An 18,204-nucleotide genomic window follows, 5' to 3' on the forward strand; every position below is an offset into this window, starting at 1 on the left:
TAGCTGGCATATGTGTACACTAGTGTAGCTCACTGATAGTGGGATATGCTGCTTAGCCCAGTCTTTACCACTTTTAAGACATTGACTCAAAACCAGTACTTGTGCAGGATGAATATTCACTTTAGGATTGTGTAAATGGAACTGTAGAGCTGTACCTAGGTAGCCTTTACATGTTTTACACCTCCTCTCTACACACGCCTGGAGGAAGCTCTGAACCCGGAAACCCAGAAAGCATTTGTGGCAGTCACATATATCATAACTGCACATCTTAGACACAACTTTTTCAATTAGCAAGAGGAAGTTGTGGGAAATATCTCACTTTCAGAGAGGGCAATGAAATAATCTGATAAGTGGCACTAGAATCTGTTGCATGCTGATTGTGAAAGTGCTCTCATATGCTAAGCAGAGAGCATCTCAAGCTCTGGGAAGGGTAGCTAAAATATATAATTTGAGGTAGAGCATGGCTTCAAATGTCTCCATCTTGGATGCTTTCTTTCCATTCCAGATGAACACCATGATGCCATTTTGATCCAGGGGGTAGCAGTCCTGCTAAATAAAGAGCCTTTTTATTACTGAGGAGATGGCAACTCTGGGACAGTTAGGTGGGGGCAGCCATGCCTAAAAAGTGCAGAATTGCAAATTTAAGAATGGCCAATAATCACCTGTAAATGTACCGTGCAAGAATTTGCCACAGAAGATACTATTCACGAGGAGGCTAGTGTATTTTTAGGGAACTGATCCCCAGTGATAATGTCTGGTGGTTCAGTCACATGTTTTATCAGGTCAAGGCATTATATGTTTCAGCAAAGTTAAGGCTTCTTTTCAGTCTCTCATCAGTAATACAGAAGATCTAAATTATGCTACTTTCTGTCTTATTTTTCAGTAAAAGCAGCGACGTGTCTTTCCACCAACATTCTGCAGTGCTGCTGGAATCTTTGGTTCTAAGCAGTGGTTAGCAGTGCTAAGCAGTTTCATGTTGAGCACTCAGTAATGTATTTATTTCTACACTTCCTTTTTACTAGCCCTTCTACTCTGACCATACACACTTCTGCTTTTACTTCTCGTATTTGATTCTGAAACACCTGTTTTTAATAGCCAGGCGAGGCTGTTCTGTGACCGCCACATCCTGTTTATTGGACGTGAAGTCCCAGTATTGCAATGGAAGCTTCACATAAGAGCACCGGTGTTTATCTTTGTTTTCAGGGATTGTAAAGGACAAAATTGTGATGTATACACTTTTATCTGGTGTTTTAACTTTTATACATGCATCCAGATTCATTTGTTGAATTGTTTGTTCATTTACTGGTACAGTACGGTACAGTACCCACAATGCTGTTCAGTCTTTAATCTACAGGATGTTTGTGACACAGTTCGGGGCTGATATGTGCTGTAGTCTAATTTTTCAGAAATCAGACATAAAAGCAACATAATTGCCCTTTGAGTCAATTTCGTAAGATATTTTGAGATTTTGACTATGATGGCAGGGGTAGTGTTAGTGCTTGTACAGGGAAGGTTTGGGTTAGTGTCAGTGCTTGTACAGGGAAGCTTTGGGTAAGTGTTAGTGTTTGTACAGGGAAAGATTGGGTTGCCATTGCCATTACTGCTGTCATTTTTTGAGTCAGAGAACTGTCAACACCCTCCTCCCTCTCCCTTTGCAGTATAACAAATTAGAAATTAAAGATTCACATGATACTTTTTATAGGACCTGCATTCTTAGTCTGAGTTTCACTATGTTTCCTCTTTAAGGTGGTTTTATATAAAGAAAAGTCAGTTCAAGAGGTACAGCACAATTTCATTTATTATCAACTGTTAAGATAAAGCGTTTTACATGCTGCTTCATGATTTGAATGGCAGACATTTAAAATATCTTACACAAAAAACGTAGCAATATACAGTACATGTGAGTCAATATATCATATTTTTATAAACCTTCTGCCAGTGCTGTCTGACTGGACTTCCCAGTGCATGTTTCAGTAGTATAATTCAGTGCCCTACTCAATGCCCTTTACTATATGATCAATCTCCTTCATGTAGAGGGTTCTTCACTGTTGTGGTTGCAGTCTTGAATATTTCCTGTAAACAGAACAAATAGGAAATCAACAATGATGTTCCGTTCATAAACTCCCTTTAAACACATTTTTGCATTCACAGAATTTTGATTTCTCTCATAAAAGAGAGTCATATTAGTAAACACCATTTATGTTTTGTGCTTTATAATTCAATAACCTATTTTCCACTGTACATTGTGTGAGTCAAAGAATTATAATAATAATACAAAACTTTCTTTGGAAACAGTTGCATCTTTTGGTGACCAAACTGAATACTTACATTATTCGGTCTCCATTCCTCTGCCTTCCTGGATTGTTCAAAGTTTTTCCATTCCCTCCTCTCCTGGGCACGGATTATGCCGATAATAATTAAAAGCAGGATGATTCCAATCAGGGCCACGCCGGCAAACACCCCGCCTATGATGGGGCCAATCGCTGGGGGCTCAGGGCATTCTGAAACACAAGGCAGGAAATAAACGTGATGTCTCGAGTGCTGAGCATCCTGTCACATCGCCCGTTACTTTCACACTTCGTAACTTTCACACGCGTTTAAATCATACAGTGTAAAACATGCTTCGTTATGATGTTGTTTAAAATGGAGGCCAACAGACAGTACGATGACAATGGCATGATCATGCATTACGCTGAGGGTACTGATAAGGCTCAATCCATGAAGGACAGATCTAATTCCGATTGTATGAACACTTCCTCACCTCTTTCTGAACGTATCCAGGCCTTGTATTTGTTAAAACCATCCAGCTGTTTTATGGTGAAGGTCATCCAGCAGTTATTTGTGTCCCTTTCTTTGCAAGACCACCCAGAAGACTCAAGAGTCCCTCCCTTAGGAGCTTCCTCAGTTGCAGTCTGATAGTACTCGATGTGCGGACAGGACTCAGTGCAGTTCTTACTGTACACGCCGGTCGCAAAACGCAGACACTCAATGCAACTCCTGAAAAACCATGAGCAAAATGAGAATCTCACAGCTGGACTGGGCATCACAGAACCAGTTACAGGAGAAAAACACACAGGAAGACACATGAACACTCACAGATAACAGACCGTTCACCCTGTTTAAAAAGCTTTGTTTTAAACGTAGAGGAAGGACTTTGATCCATGATTTGTGTTTATATTGCCAGGGAACAATGTGAAAATGTTAGCCAAGCCAGCTGAAACAAACTGAATTTCTTGAAGTTATTGAATACATTCAGTAGATTTTAATAGATTGTGTTTTCATGAGAAGGGTTTTAGTCTCTCTCAAGTGGAACATTTTCATGCTGTTCTCTGGTGTTATATCCATTTAACTTTAGACAGCTTTAAAGGTAAGGAACATTAGGTGTCTCCCTTTATAAATAATCCAACTTGTTTCTATGCAAGTACAGTTTGTTAATGCAGTGATCTCAATGAACAGCTAAAGGCTGGGATCAATTCCATTTTCACTTCAGTAAGTTCACAAAATGAACTGAAGCTCAATTCATGCACTGGAAAATGCCCATAATGTTATCTATGGATTTTTCCATTCATGAATTGACTTTTAATTCTGCAAACGGACTGAGCTGAGAATGGATCTGACCCGCAGCACTCCCACAGCGGGTGACTTACGTTAAGTTCGGGCAAGGGGAGGAGCAGCCAGGGCACTCTTCACAGAATGGTGGCTTGTATCCCTCCTGACACTGACACCTGTTACACTCACACTTCCCCCTGCCACTGCACACACTCCTGTCCTTGGCCATCCGACAGGCTTCTGTAGATTTCTTGCACTGACACGTGCTTCCTTCAAAATCCGGGTTGCATTTGCAAGTGCCGCAATCACACTGTCCATTACCTAGCAGCAGGGAAATGTGCTACATGAGCAATGGGAACTGGCTGTTCACAGGGCAACTCAAACAGCATTAGTATAATATATATCTTTATGTTTTAATATAGTTTAAAAATAAGATGAAACATATAAAATAATAAAATGAAGCTGGCTTTAAAAAACCTTAAAAAGTCAGAATGCGGTACCAGTATCAGTGTGTACAGACTTCATATGTAAAACAACAGCTGTTTTGATAAATACAGAGTAGTACCGCCACACAGCTTGTTCTGGTAAATAAAGATGTAGCACCTCCACACAGCTTGTTTTGGTAAATAAAGTGCAGTACCTCCACACTGCTTGTTCTGATAAATAAAGTGTAGGACCTCCACAAAGCTTGTTTTGGTAAATAAAGAGTACCACCTCCACACAGCTTGTTTTGGTAAATAAAGTGCAGTACCTCCACACTGCTTGTTCTGGTAAATAAAGTGTAGTACCTCCACACTGCTTGTTCTGGTAAATAAAGTGTAGTACCTCCACACAGCTTGTTTTGGTAAATAAAGAGCAGTACCTCCACACAGCTTGTTTTGTTAAATAAAGAGTAGTACCTCCACACAGCTTGTTCTGGTAAATAAAGAGTAGTACCTCCACACAGCTTGTTCTGGTAAATAGAGTAGTACCTCCACAAAGCTTGTTTTGGTAAATAAAGAGTACCACCTCCACACAGCTTGTTTTGGTAAATAAAGTGCAGTACCTCCACACAGCTTGTTCTGGTAAATAAAGAGTAGTACCTCCACACAGCTTGTTCTGGTAAATAAGGAGTAGTACCTCCACACAGCTTGTTTTGGTAAATAAAGAGTAGTACCTCCACACAACTTATTCTGGTAAATAAAGAGCAGTACCTCCATACAGCCTGTTCTGGTAAATAATGAGTTGTACCTCCACACAGCTTGTTTGGGTAAATAATGAGTAGTACCTCCACACAGTTTGTTTTGGTAAATAAATAGTAGTACCTCCACACAGCTTGTTCTGGTAACTAAAGAGCAGTACCTCCACACAGCTTGTTCTGGTAAATAAAGAGTAGTACCTCCACACAGCTTGTTCTGGTAAATAAAGAGTAGTACCTCCACACAGCTTGTTCTGGTAACTAAAGAGCAGTACCTCCACACAGCTTGTTCTGGTAAATAAAGAGTAGTACCTCCACACAGCTTGTTCTGGTAAATAAAGAGTAGTACCTCCACACAGCTTGTTCTGGTACACCGCACAGCTCCTGTCGTCACATTCGCAGTGCGTGCCGTAGATGGTCTTGCCGTCCTCACTGGTATGGCACTGACATTCCCCACACACACAGTCTCCCAGCCCCGAGCACTCAGTGCCGTTATCCCGCTGACACGCCATCTTCAGCTCGCTCTCAGCTTTGTCTCCCAGCTTGCACTCGCACTTCTGGCCTGCATAGCCACCCTCACAACTTAGAGAAAAGAATGTAAAACATCAGATTAAATACAGAGCCAAACAACCCAAAAATATCTACTTCTCACCTTCCACAAAAGTGAAATTGATACACAATGAGCAGATGGAAAAAATGGCCAAAATCACAAGGAAATGCGACTGAGAAGGTCTGATATTCTAATCAAAAAGCCAAAAACAAGATTTTTCTTTAAATGAACGCTGCAGCTACCCAGGAGAGAACTGATTTCTGCATTTCTTTTCTGACATCGCAGGCTCTGCGGCCCATAACGCACCTGCATATTGCGCAGGTGGTGTTGCCGTGGCTGTTGCAGTACTCGTGGTTTATCAGAGTGTTGCCACAATCGCACTCGCATTGCGTCGTCACGGTAACTTTCATTCTCTCTTGGAAGCCCGGAGCTACGATGTAAAAGGACTTTGTTCCAAAGCATTCCTTTGCCATCAGTGTCACTTTGAACTCAACCTAAAGAGATGAGACAGAAACACGCAAACGCATGGTTGGGATGCACAATGGTCATGATCCATGTATCGACTATCAACACTTTCTGAATGGACAAGGGACTGTTGTTCTTTGATCTCTGTAGTTTCTTAACAGCAAATCCAGCCATTAGAAACAAAAAATAAGGAATTCAACATAAAGTGTTGAATGTGCTGTTCAAGTTTTAAACCACAATGTTTTTAACATGGAAGAATGGGTAGTGGTGGGGTACACAAAACATTTTGATAGATATTGACCTGAGATTGGCTTGCTTGATGTTATTTTTAATTTTTTGTTTATTTGAAGAAACAGATTCCCAGTGAGTTGTCAAAGCTAACTGTGTCCACTAAGGGTAGTCTATGTCAGAATATGAATACTTTATTTGAAAACACACAAATAATAAATATGCCTGAATGTGAACATAACTTCTCAGATTTTTTGTTATAAACATGGCAAAGCAATAGCACAAGTCCGTATGTTGCTGCTGTCTGGATCACATTTTCGGAGCTGCCATTGTGCTTATAAGCTGAGCAGAGTAGGAAGTGAAAGAAAGATTGGGCCATAGTTCTTGCATGTGTGTTTCCATGTGGGGAAACGTTGTCTGTCCTTGTCCCTGTCCTTGTAGTCTTTGTTGTTATAAAGCCTTTTTTTATACAACTGCTGTTATTTACCTGATTACCAAGAACAACTCAAAGCAAGCAAGGCGCAATTCATACATTTATGAAAACAATTTTTTTTAGGTAGAAAGTCCTGCCCTGCTAGCCCTCTCCTACTGTAAATAGTCTATAGTTGACTTGACAGTGTAGGCTAGCTGGCATAGAGTTCACACGCATCACTACTTCATCACCAAAATCTAAACTAACCTGCTAAAACTAGCATGAAGGTAGAAATGCAATATTCTTGTGTAATCTCTTTCAATTGTCAAATGTCTGTCCTTCACATACCATACAGAATATCTATTCAACAATAGCCTGTTTAGAGTATAATCGTCACTTCCCATTAGCAGATGAGCTATTGATACATATAATTCATTGCAAGAAGATGTATTTAATGTCTTAGTATATGATGGATATCAATAATAGTGGATATAAACACAGAACTGTTCTGCGGATATAAAGCTATAAAGTTTTACTTTTGTATCACTTCTGGTTTAGATCATGCACAGATCCAAATACGAATACTTTAATCAGTTGAACAAATACAGACCCAGATACAAATAGTGGAATCTCTGCACAGTCCTTGTGTCTGTGCTACATTGTATTATGCAATAGAGGAGCCTTTCTTTCATTTTGATGAAGGGAAAAGATTGTTCAGTGAAGATATGTATGAACCTTTTGAACTGTTTAATATTGCTTTACTTTGAATTATTCCAAGTAACTTCCAAGTGATTGAGAATGCCACCTAGTCAACATGTTAGTTAGATTTTTGGCTACCTGAGAAGGGCATCAGGTCATGCATCCTGTGCAATATTACTTAGCCTAGCAAGCATGCTCTCTAACATAGATTAATGAAAATTACACCTACTGAGTGGCAAACCATTTCTGCTGAATGCCATTAAAGTTAATAGAATGGAATTGTGAAAAATGCACAAGTTTCATTACGTAATTGAGTTAAAACTAAATTCATATGGACCATTTTGTATATTTGTCTTGTTGTTGATCATTATTAAAGACTGTTCTCATTCAGGTACAGCCACAACCTTGTAGTGTGGGTTACAGAATCCTTAGTTTGTTTACTCCATGAAATTTGTAACCCAGTTAAAAATATGAGTTTCATTGTTAGAGGAATTCACTGTACTGCACTGACCTCCTTATCGACTCCCACATTGTCGCAGGTCCCTTCGGTGCTTGGCTGGGCTCCGTTGGAGCAGTCTGACGTGTACGTGGCTGTGATGTGGTCAGGCAGGTCCTCGTGAGTCACAGTCACTTTGGAGGAGAGACTCTAGGTCGATATAAAAAAACCTCAGATGCTTCAGATGGTCTCAGTGCAAAAAACAGAAACTCAACTACTGTACTTTGCTGTGCACAAAAAAGCACGCCCTTCCCCCACCCCCTTGATGTGGACTGTGTATGTACTGCACAGGTTCTTAGTTTTCCATGACAGAGTGCTGTCTTTGTCGAGGGGGGCATTCAAAAATGATCCGCTAACTTATTTGGTATTGCAGTTATATTCTATACTCTAACACCAAATCATTAATAATAATTATGTTTCTTTTTCCAAATTTATAATGAAGATGTTTTCTGAGGAGAGATATTTTCTTGAAATATTTAAATCATGATGCTTCTTGAAAAAAAGAATGAAAAAGAGCTTACCTTGTATGCTTCCTCAATAAGACCTACAACATTCTTTGAGTCCCCAGAGAGCGTGCCAACTTCAGATCTGGGAATAATCTTTGTCAAGTTCTGTGAATGTTGAAAAGCACATTTTAGATAAGCAGGATTACCTTCTGCCAAGGTGAAGATGCACTCACTCGCACACAACCATACTAGCTCACACACATGCATGCATGCACGCACACATACAAACACATACATAAACAGATACACAAACACAACGACTACTGACAATAAATTAAGCAATGTATAACAATTACAGCATTATAATGGAAAACAATTTGTTCCTGGTACTTTGTAGAATATATTAATGGTCTCCCTACTGTTGTAGTTTGTTGAGCCATACCCATTAAGTTATTACAAAAACAAAAAAGGACTTGCCATGTAAATTTCTTCAACCTTCTCGGTCACTGCAAAGATTGTTTGGATGTTGTTCTCAGATAACTTCCGTGCCACTTGTCCCACAGAAGGGTAGTCCTGGAAACAACAATCAAACATCTCCATTAATGTTTAACTCTGTAACTCCATTACATTGTTACTCCCATCCCTGTTATTTTTATCAATATCAATTTCACATCTTTCAGGTATTGATATTTTAGAAGATACTTATATATCTAGCATATTTTGCAAGATTCAGGATTTTGTTCTGTCCCTGCTTCATATCTAGTTTTCGTTCTTTAGCAACAGTATTGAGACACAGCCCTTTTTTCATTTTCATGGTATGTCCCTTGGATAACTCACTCCTGATGATTCCAGATTTGTGGAGCCTGTTGAGTTCTCTCCAGTTGATGATTGGGTGTGATGCGATTAACATATGCATGCAGTGTAAGAATAACCTGTCTGCAGTTGATAACTACAGATACAGCTTCAAACTAAGCTGAAATGTCATCAATAATGTACGTATTCTACTAGAAGAAAACAAGGTGTGGACTGAGATTATAATGCAGATTAGGAATGATTCTGAGACACCAGAGAGAGCATTGAAAAGGGAGCAGTGATTTACAGACAAGAATGCTGTAACTGCTTACCATCCAGCTCAACATGAACTGCTTCTAAACACAGTTAAAACACAAATGCATCCCTCAATGTTTCAAACAAAAACAAAAGGGATCAAGAGATGGAGGAATGTATCTGGTGCCGTGGTATTTTCACACTGAAAATGTACTGATCTAAATGCATTTTCCATTTTCATGGTCCACTTTGCTCTACATACCAATTCATCGCTTTTGCTGTACGTCATATCTTTACCCATATGACATTTGCAGTCATTGGGGAAAAAAATTGAGCCAAGCTTTCCATCCCCTGCCATGTGGAAGCCAGCGTCGGTGGTCAGGACCAGGAGGCGAGTGCTGTTTCCCCAGCCGATTTTATCCTGTCATTCACAGAGAAACATGATGATGCGCTTGTCGCTCACAGAGAAGCATTCAGAAGAGCCTGTCACTCACAGAGAAATAAACACGAGACTGTCATTCACAGAGAAACACACAGGGGAGCCTGTCACTCACAGAGAAACACACAGGGGAGCCTGTCACTCACACAGAAACACACAGGGGAGCCTGTCACTCACAGAGAAACACACAGGGGAGCCTGTCACTCACACAGAAACACACAGGGGAGCCTGTCACTCACACAGAAACACACAGGGGAGCCTGTCACTCACAGAGAAACACACAGGGGAGCCTGTCACTCACACAGAAACACACAGGGGAGCCTGTCACTCACAGAGAAACACACAGGGGAGCCTGTCACTCACACAGAAACACACAGGGGAGCCTGTCACTCACAGAGAAACACACAGGGGAGCCCGTCACTCACAGAGAAACACACAGAGAAGAGCCTATCACTGACAGAGAAACACACCAGAAAGACTGTGACTCAGGCAGACCTGCCAACCTTAGGAAAATATTTTGAGTACCACAATAGCCAGTGTAACGCTTAGTTAACATGCTTTCGCACCACTTCGCTTTGCACGCACACACGCACCCACAAGCCTTTCTTCATAATTCTACTTTTGACTGTTAAGTGATCAGGCAAAATTGTATAATTTGACCTGATTCTAAAATATCACTTGCACTGCACTGGGTTATATTATGATATACTTTCAAGTCAAACGTTGGAGTACACCTGCTTAAAACAAATTTTTCATGATTAATATTTCATTATATGATATGTGTGGTTATACAAACTGATAACCATAAGTGAATTGCATTCACTTATTTAATAAAAATGGAAATAATTTATTTTGTATATTGTAACATATGTTTTCATTTTCAAGTATTTACAGAAACTTATGTTGCAATGTAAAAAATGCTTATGTTGCGATGTAAAACACTGTCAATTATGAATAAAACCAAGTTTCTGTTCATGATTTCCATTTTTATTTAATAATTAAATAATTAAATCAGCTTATATAGGCACACATCATATAGGCCTAATGCAAAAAAATAGTATTCAATTGAAAAATTATCTAGGAATGTAGGCTTTTGTAACTAGAGGTTTAGCTAAATTATTACCTGAAGCTCCTTGGTGGCTAATGTCAAAATCATAATTGCACAATGTGCAACATGCATGGTGCGGACGTTTTGAGGGGCGGAGGCACGGCCATTGTTCCTGATATTTTGCAAGGAACTTCTGGGAGGCATGGACTCAATTCTTTTTAGTAGCTTTGCTGCTCTCTCTCTCTCTCTTTGTTAGTATCCTCGTCATCTGACGTCATGATTATTTTCTAACTGTAAGGCTGGTCGGGTGACTGGCTGCAATAATAGGAATTATTTGCTACGTTAGCAGTCTATAGTCAAACACCTTTGCAATGGTCACTTTGCTCCATCAGAGCATGCGCGATTCAAAGTTTGAACAGGGAGTCTCCGTAGCGTTTGAGTTACTGCAGCTAAATTACTCCATCAGTTATTCACACGTCTCGTAACGAGGCTAAATCACATGCAAGCTACTACTACAGCTAACTACACAAATTTATCTCATTAGGATATACCCCTTGAAATGCATCATCTCGTAAAGTTACCTAACATGTTTTAACGTTTTATATGTTAACATTATGGTTACATTTTTGTGCTTGATTATTACTCCCCACTTCCCATTTTACCTCAGCAATGCAGCATTACGCCTCGGTGGATAATAAAGTACCGCTGCGTATCAGTGGATGTTGAGTGGGTCGGGGAGGGGTTACAGAACCACAAGCACAAGGTCGTAGCATCTGGTTCAATCAGATGGATGTAGTTTAAATACCGAATACATGTACGGTATTGTTTTGTAGTAACTGATAGGGGGCGACATAGCTCAGGAGGTAAGACCGATTGTCTGGTAGTCGGAGGGTTGCCGGTTCAAACCCCGCCCTGGGCATGTCGAAGTGTCCTTGAGCAAGACACCTAACCTCTATATATTTCTTCTAGTATATATTTTTGCGTAGTTTCACCTGGCATTTCGTACCTGCGTATTTTGACCAAGAATTGCGTGGTTGGTACGCAAAATGCGTGCAGGTTGGCAGGTCTGCTCAGGCAGGGAAACACGCAGGAATTGGATCTCTGAACTGGCTGTGAATTCCCTCCAGCTTCATATGGATCAGATAGGAATAAAAAGTAATCACCTCACAGACTGCAGCTTGCATGATGGCGTCCAGGCTGCCCTCCGGAGTGTCCAGGTTCCCCGAAATGTTCAGGGAAGACACTGTCTGCTTAAAAACATCCTTGTTTTCTGTCATGCTGAGCACATGCCGATAGCCAAAAGCTGGCAGGCAGTACTGCTCTTCCTCCGGGCACGGTTTCTTCAGCTTTTTTTTGTTGATGTTCGTGAAGGGGAGAACAGTCTTATCAACAAACGCGCCAAAGCCTACATAAAAGAAAACGGTTGTTACTAAACACACCTGCTCCATTTACAAACTCATCAGCTCTGTATTTATGGTAGACTCTTCACATTGGTTTTCAGATGGTGCTGATATTACCTATGCGAGCTCGAGATGTAATTTTCCCCAGAGTTTCCAGTAGATTCTCTCCGAGATTCTTCACATTTTCCAAGTCATCTTTCATGGAGTAGGAAAGGTCCATCAAGTAGTACAAATCCACAGGATAGTCTTCAGCCCGTTTAAACCTGAACGGGAGGGTGTGTGGCTTACCTACAGACAGCACCCAATTGGATTTTAATACAGTACTATTGCATTTCGGAGCTCAAGGGAAGATGGCAGTGGCACTGTAGTGACACTTATGTCAGCAGTTGGACTACATTCTGCAACCTGCAGCCATGTTGTAAAACACCCACCAGGCCTGAGCAGCAGCTTGACTTCCTGTGGGCGGATCTGGATGGGATCCTTTTGGGGAGAGCCCTTAAACAGGGGATCGTTCCTCTCCAGGAAGTGGGAGCTTTTAGGAGAGATGATGTAGCTGCGGTCACAGCCCTTCTCCATCAGCAGGGCCTCGGTGTCACAGCGTGCTGCGTTCAGTTCGCCCTTCTTGGTGAAGTTCTAAGAACGATGTACGGAAATAACTGGGAGTCAGGAGATTTTTAAGATAGTAATGAAACTAGACAACTCTTCTATGTGACAAGTTTGTTTATGAGAAATGAAGACGTTAACCAGAACTGAGCTGTGGCAGGTTGTTGCTCACCAGTTGATTACACCACATGCAGAAGGGTCCGGCTCGAATGCAGTCACTACATGAGTTCACAATTGTTTTGGGACATTCCTCCCTGGGGTGGACTGATGAAGAGAGGATATCAACACGGGGCCATGTTTCCCAAATCAAAGCATACACAACCAACACCGAAAGAATCACTGCTGCTTGACTGTCACTTCTGTAATGTCACGTTCAAATAAATGGCTTTTGCCAGAATAATTTTCTATTAATCAATCCAATATATTATAAGAAAATGTTTAATGACAAAGAAAAGGTTATTCAACTCATCTGGGCTCGTCATGTTGCCTATGGTTTAAGTGCGTATAGTTATGCATCAAACCAGGGAACTGATATAGTCAGGTTATCATTTATTTAAAGTGCATTTCACAGATGTCTCAACACACTGTACATTTAAAAACATAAAAGATTGTAAAAGATTGGGCAACAGTATAACAACAATAACAAAACAACAGGAACATCATCAAAAACAGCAAAACAACAGGATGGGAGTTATGTGGTCATATTTTCTTGTTTTTGTAAGGATTCTGGCTGCAGCATTTTGAACAAGTTGGAGACTTTTAATGGTTGTTTTAGGTAGACTGGAGAAAAGGACATTACAGTAATCTGACCTGGAAGATACAAATGCGTGAATCAAGATTTCGCCATCAGTCATTGTTAAGATTGGTCGGATTTTAGAAATGTTGCAAAGATGAAAAAATGCTGTCTTAGTTATGGCCTTAATGTGAGTCTGAAATGAGAGGGACGGATCAAAGATTGCACCAAGATTTTTGACTGTAGGGCTCTGTGATATTTTACAGCCGTCAAGGGTAATGGTCAAATTTTCATAAATATGTTTATGTTTACTTGATTTAATTATTAACAGCTCAGTTTTGTCAGCATTTAAGAGCAGAAAATTCACAGATAGCCATGTTTTAATTTCGGCCAGGTAGTTTTCTATATTTCAAAGTTGGGAGGAGTAATCGGGGTTAATTGCAATATACAGCTGAGTGTCGTCAGCATAAAAATGAAAGTTAATGCCATACTTCTGGGTAAGATCTCCGAGGGGTGCCATATAAATGGAAAATAACAGGGGACCTAGAACCAAGCCCTGAGGCACACCAAATTTTACTTCAACAGAATTAGAGATCAGATTGTTAAAAATCACACTTTGAGTCCTGTTTAGTAAATAAGAATGTAGCCATGCTAATACTGATCCTCGGACTCCAAAGTCGTTCTCTAAGGGTTTTAAAAGAATTTTGTGATCCACAGTGTTGAAAGCTGCGCTCAGATCAAGTAATAGCAATACTGTGGATGAGTCAGAGTTTACAGCCATTAAAAGGTCATTTACCATATGAGTCAAAGAAAGGTTGTTAGTGGATAGATAATTAGAGAGTTGATTTGCTACGGCTGTTTCTAGTATTTTGGATAGAAAAGGAAGGTTTGAAATTGGTCTGTAAGAACTTCAGGATTTAGATCTGTTTTTTTAAGCAATGGATTAATTATAGCAGTTTTAAAGGTATAAGGAACTAAACCAGTGGAGAGTGAGTGGTTAATAATATTGAGCATTGGGGGAGCTAAAATTGGAAGTAGCTCTTTAAAGAGTTTAGTAGGGATGACATCGAGCACACAGGTAGTAGATTTGGAGGAAATGACCAAATTTGTGAAGGTCTCAAGTATGATTGTATTAAAATGAGATAAAATGAAATTAGCCTTAGTCTCACTGATATGGAACATTACAAGGTAACCGGATCCCTGTGTCACTGGCTGGGCTATGCTAGTGACCTTATTTCTAATGGAGTCAATCTTGTTTACAAAGAATTCATTGAAATCATTGGCACTAAATGGAGCACTATTAGAAGGACGATGTTTTCGTGTAAGTCTGGCAACAGTGTCAAATAGGAACCTTGGATTGTTCTTATTGGAATTTAATAGATGTGAGTAATATGCCATTTTGGCAGCTGAGAGAGAGTGTTTGTCCTTAGCTATGCTATTGTCCCAAGCAAGACAATGAACTTCTAAATTGGTCATACGCCACTTGCGCTCAAGCTTTCTGCATTTACGTTTACATGTTTGTGTGGTGTCATTAAACCATGGCGCCATATTTTTACAGCTGTGGATGGATGGGTGATGGATAAGGGTGCAACTGAATTAAGTGCATTGAGGAGGACATCATTTAAGTCATCTGTAAATTCAGCAAAGGGAGCAAGGATAGTTGGCAGTTGTTCATGTAGAGTAGTTATAACAGTGGTATTAATGTGTCTACTGCTATAGGATACTACGATAATTGATGCGAGGGCAAGCTAATTCTACATGAAACTGAATGAGGGAATGTCCAGGTGTCCAGGTAGACTAATAAGATCATGCATTTAGGAGGTGAAAGGTCACCACATGCTCATTTATGTTGCCTCTAAGTAGCCTCCACAGATGAATGGTGTCAAGCTGTCAGGGCTCTTTGTTTTGCTCTTTTTTGGCTGGCTGTGTATCTTAAAGAACTGTATTCATTTGTAGGTTGCTCATTTCATACTGAAGTGGTTTAGAAGGCTCTGCTTCTTTTGATCAGGCACATCAAACCATCAAGGGGGGGGGGGGGGGAGTTATCCCACAATAATGATAATTTTTTGTAACATGTGGAGGTGTGAGTTTTGTTTCAGTGTCGCTTAAAAACTTACCACCTCTAGACAACAGTAGAATCTGCAGAAGTAAGGCCAGTTGCCAATACATTTTCTGAAATCAAATCGCACAGTAATTACACATATGAGCTGATTGCTTGGCTTGGTGTGCTTATACTAAGCTCTTTTTCTGTCTTTGCTAAAGCTCTGACTATGACCAATCAATCAGCGTGCGGTAACCAAACAGCAATAGAGTGCAGTATCTAAAATATTCTTCATCAAACACAAAGACTGTGTGATGACCAATGCAAACCAGATCTGAGTAGATGCAAGACATTGTAGACTAATCAGATCATGCATGAGTTTTACAATTATAAAGCAAGTTGCAGCACACCTGCAACAAGCTACTACAAAAAACATGCTCTACACAATGTGCTACCATGGCAACAACATGCAAGGCGGGCAGGAAATCGAGGATATGAAGTTACCAACAAAAAATAGCAATTCCACAGGAAATGTATTGCAAGTGATCTTCAGCTGTGTCCCGCAAATGTATTGACTTGGCTTTTAAGCACCATGGTTATTTGTGTATCATATTTTTTAAAAACATAATTAATTAGACCTACACTGAACTTGACATGTTGGAATAATCACTCACCACAACCACTTACCACACCTTCACAACTTCATTTGAATATTCAACAGTATCCTTTCAGCACAGTTTACACCAATATGAAAAGCCTGGTGTATATCTCTAAAAGTCATCTTTCAAACAGCATCTCATGCTATTTTCGCTTGTTGATCATAGCACTAGAAAAGAGACTGCTTATTTTTAACACATCAACTTTGCTGGATCGATGCCATTTTTAGCTTTACCACAATTAAAGTTAACCTGCCCATTATGGTTGGTTGTGGTCTTGTCTTGCTGTTTATCTTTAACCGACTTTCCAACCAGAATTGAACATCAGGCCCTACCCTTTCGCTTTATTTTCTAACCGTCAGTGAACTTCCTCTTCTCACCTCCCCCTCCCCTGTCACTCGGGAGACACCCTTTTGGTTCACATCGCAGCACAAATTTGTGGTTTCTGAAATGGGCTCTGTGAGAAACTCACTGCTGCAGTGTCTGACATTCTCATTCTGATATGTGTGTGTGTGCTTGTGTGTATGTGTGTGTGTGTGTGTGTAGCATACTAAAAAAGTATTTCATCTTGAGAAATGCATCACACTTGCCAACAATTTACGATAAAATATGTATATATTTTTCTCTTGATGAAATGGGGACAAATCATAAGCTTAAGTGAACTGAAACTGAAAAATTAACTGAACGGCGTTCTCTTCCTTCTTTCATTTTGCACAGAAAATTTAATTCTGTTTTTTCTTCCAGCCCATTGCATTCAACCCAAGTTCTATACTAGTTCCACAGCAAAACACGCTAGAGAATCATCATCACTGTCATCATAGACATAATTACCAGCTCTGTCATAATCATCATCACCATCAACGCCATCATTGTCATCATCATGAAAACCCAAAAGGTTATTAAAATTTTTTTAAATCTTTGTGGTAAAAAATGACAATTTTCATAATTCATCAGAGTTGTACCATAAATATAAGATTGTACCTGAACCTTTTGCAACAAATGTCTATCTTTTGCATGTTGAGTTGTTATAAATATATTAACTGCATTGTTGGGGTCACGTATCCTGTCTGTATGTACTATATTTACAATAGCTGTAATATTTTATTTGTTTAGCAATGGAGTCTTGTATTGCTACAATGTATTTATCTGTGCTGTTTTCTTACAATTAGTCAATTCTAAAAAAGACATGGATATATGCTTATATTTTTATATCATATGCCAATAATACCAGTCTTCCTTTTGGGATCGATGTTAAAAAGTAACTTTCATTTGAGCAACATTTTGACAATAAAGCATTGAAGAGGTGAGCGTAAATAACTGTCACTCACCAGGCTCCCTCACGGCAGTTTCTCTCCAACGGCGGATGTGTTCTGACTGTTGAACTGAGAAAGGGTGTTGAAATTAGACAGTAGATGACAGGAAAGAGTAGAAAGGTGGTGGTGGGGGGGGGAGGGGACATGGAAATCAAGATAAAATGAGCATTATCTACATTACATTACATTATAGGCATTTAGCTGACGCTCTTATCCAGAGCGACTTACAACATCTAACATCGCAAGGCTAATTTTCCTTACTGGAAAATTCAACTTACTGGAGTGACAAGTGGAAAGGCCATATTCTGAATGGTATAGGTATATCGTGAGTAAAATTTCAGAGGCAGCATTTCCACCTCAAGTTCCCACAGTGTTTACTGTATATATTTCAGTCTGTTTGTGACCTGGTGGCTGCTTGATAAATACCTTTGGCAAAACTAGCAAATAGCCTACACTCTGAGAGCTTGGCATTTTCCATGACTCTCATTGCAAGAATTAAAAGAATAAAAAGGTTTTCTGCATATATGTATTGCTCTGTGCTGTGTGTCTGACATTAAAAGTTTGTTCCAGGAATAAAATGCTCCCTATTCTCAAAAGTGTGTACCTAAGATTTTCTGACTACTGTACTTACAAATGAGGACATTTTATTCCATGAAGAAACTTCAATTGTAACGTGCAGAAATGGAACCAATCCTCAAATCATGAAAATCTTGTAAAAGAGATTCTATATTTCAGTATGGTTTTCTTGTTAAATTAAGGTTAAATAAAAACATTAAAAAATAAAACCAAATGACAATTCAATTTCTTTGCAAACTGAATAACATTCAGTGAATGTTCTGACTGGCAATAGAATATTGTTAAATGGGTAGTTATTTTCATTTTATTAAATTATATATAAAGGG

General features: G+C 39.6%; 1 protein-coding gene across 1 annotated transcript; it reads right to left on the minus strand.

The window, feature by feature from the left end:
* Positions 1–1,780: 1,780 nt before the first annotated feature.
* LOC118223203 (integrin beta-2-like) lies at positions 1,781–17,414 on the minus strand. The gene is made up of 16 exons (XM_035409444.1): positions 17,318–17,414; positions 15,410–15,464; positions 12,732–12,823; positions 12,388–12,589; positions 12,074–12,244; positions 11,720–11,961; positions 9,332–9,490; positions 8,500–8,595; positions 8,098–8,187; positions 7,592–7,726; positions 5,583–5,770; positions 5,076–5,308; positions 3,648–3,870; positions 2,762–2,997; positions 2,329–2,501; positions 1,781–2,073 (listed from the first exon to the last, which is right to left on the minus strand). The coding sequence occupies exons 2-16, from the start codon at positions 15,459–15,461 to the stop codon at positions 2,017–2,019; spliced, it is 2,349 nt and encodes a 782-aa protein (XP_035265335.1). The 5' UTR covers positions 15,462–15,464; positions 17,318–17,414; the 3' UTR covers positions 1,781–2,016.
* Positions 17,415–18,204: the final 790 nt, after the last annotated feature.

Source organism: Anguilla anguilla, chromosome 3 (genome assembly GCF_013347855.1).
Source record: "Anguilla anguilla isolate fAngAng1 chromosome 3, fAngAng1.pri, whole genome shotgun sequence".
Taxonomy (NCBI): Eukaryota; Metazoa; Chordata; class Actinopteri; order Anguilliformes; family Anguillidae; genus Anguilla; species Anguilla anguilla.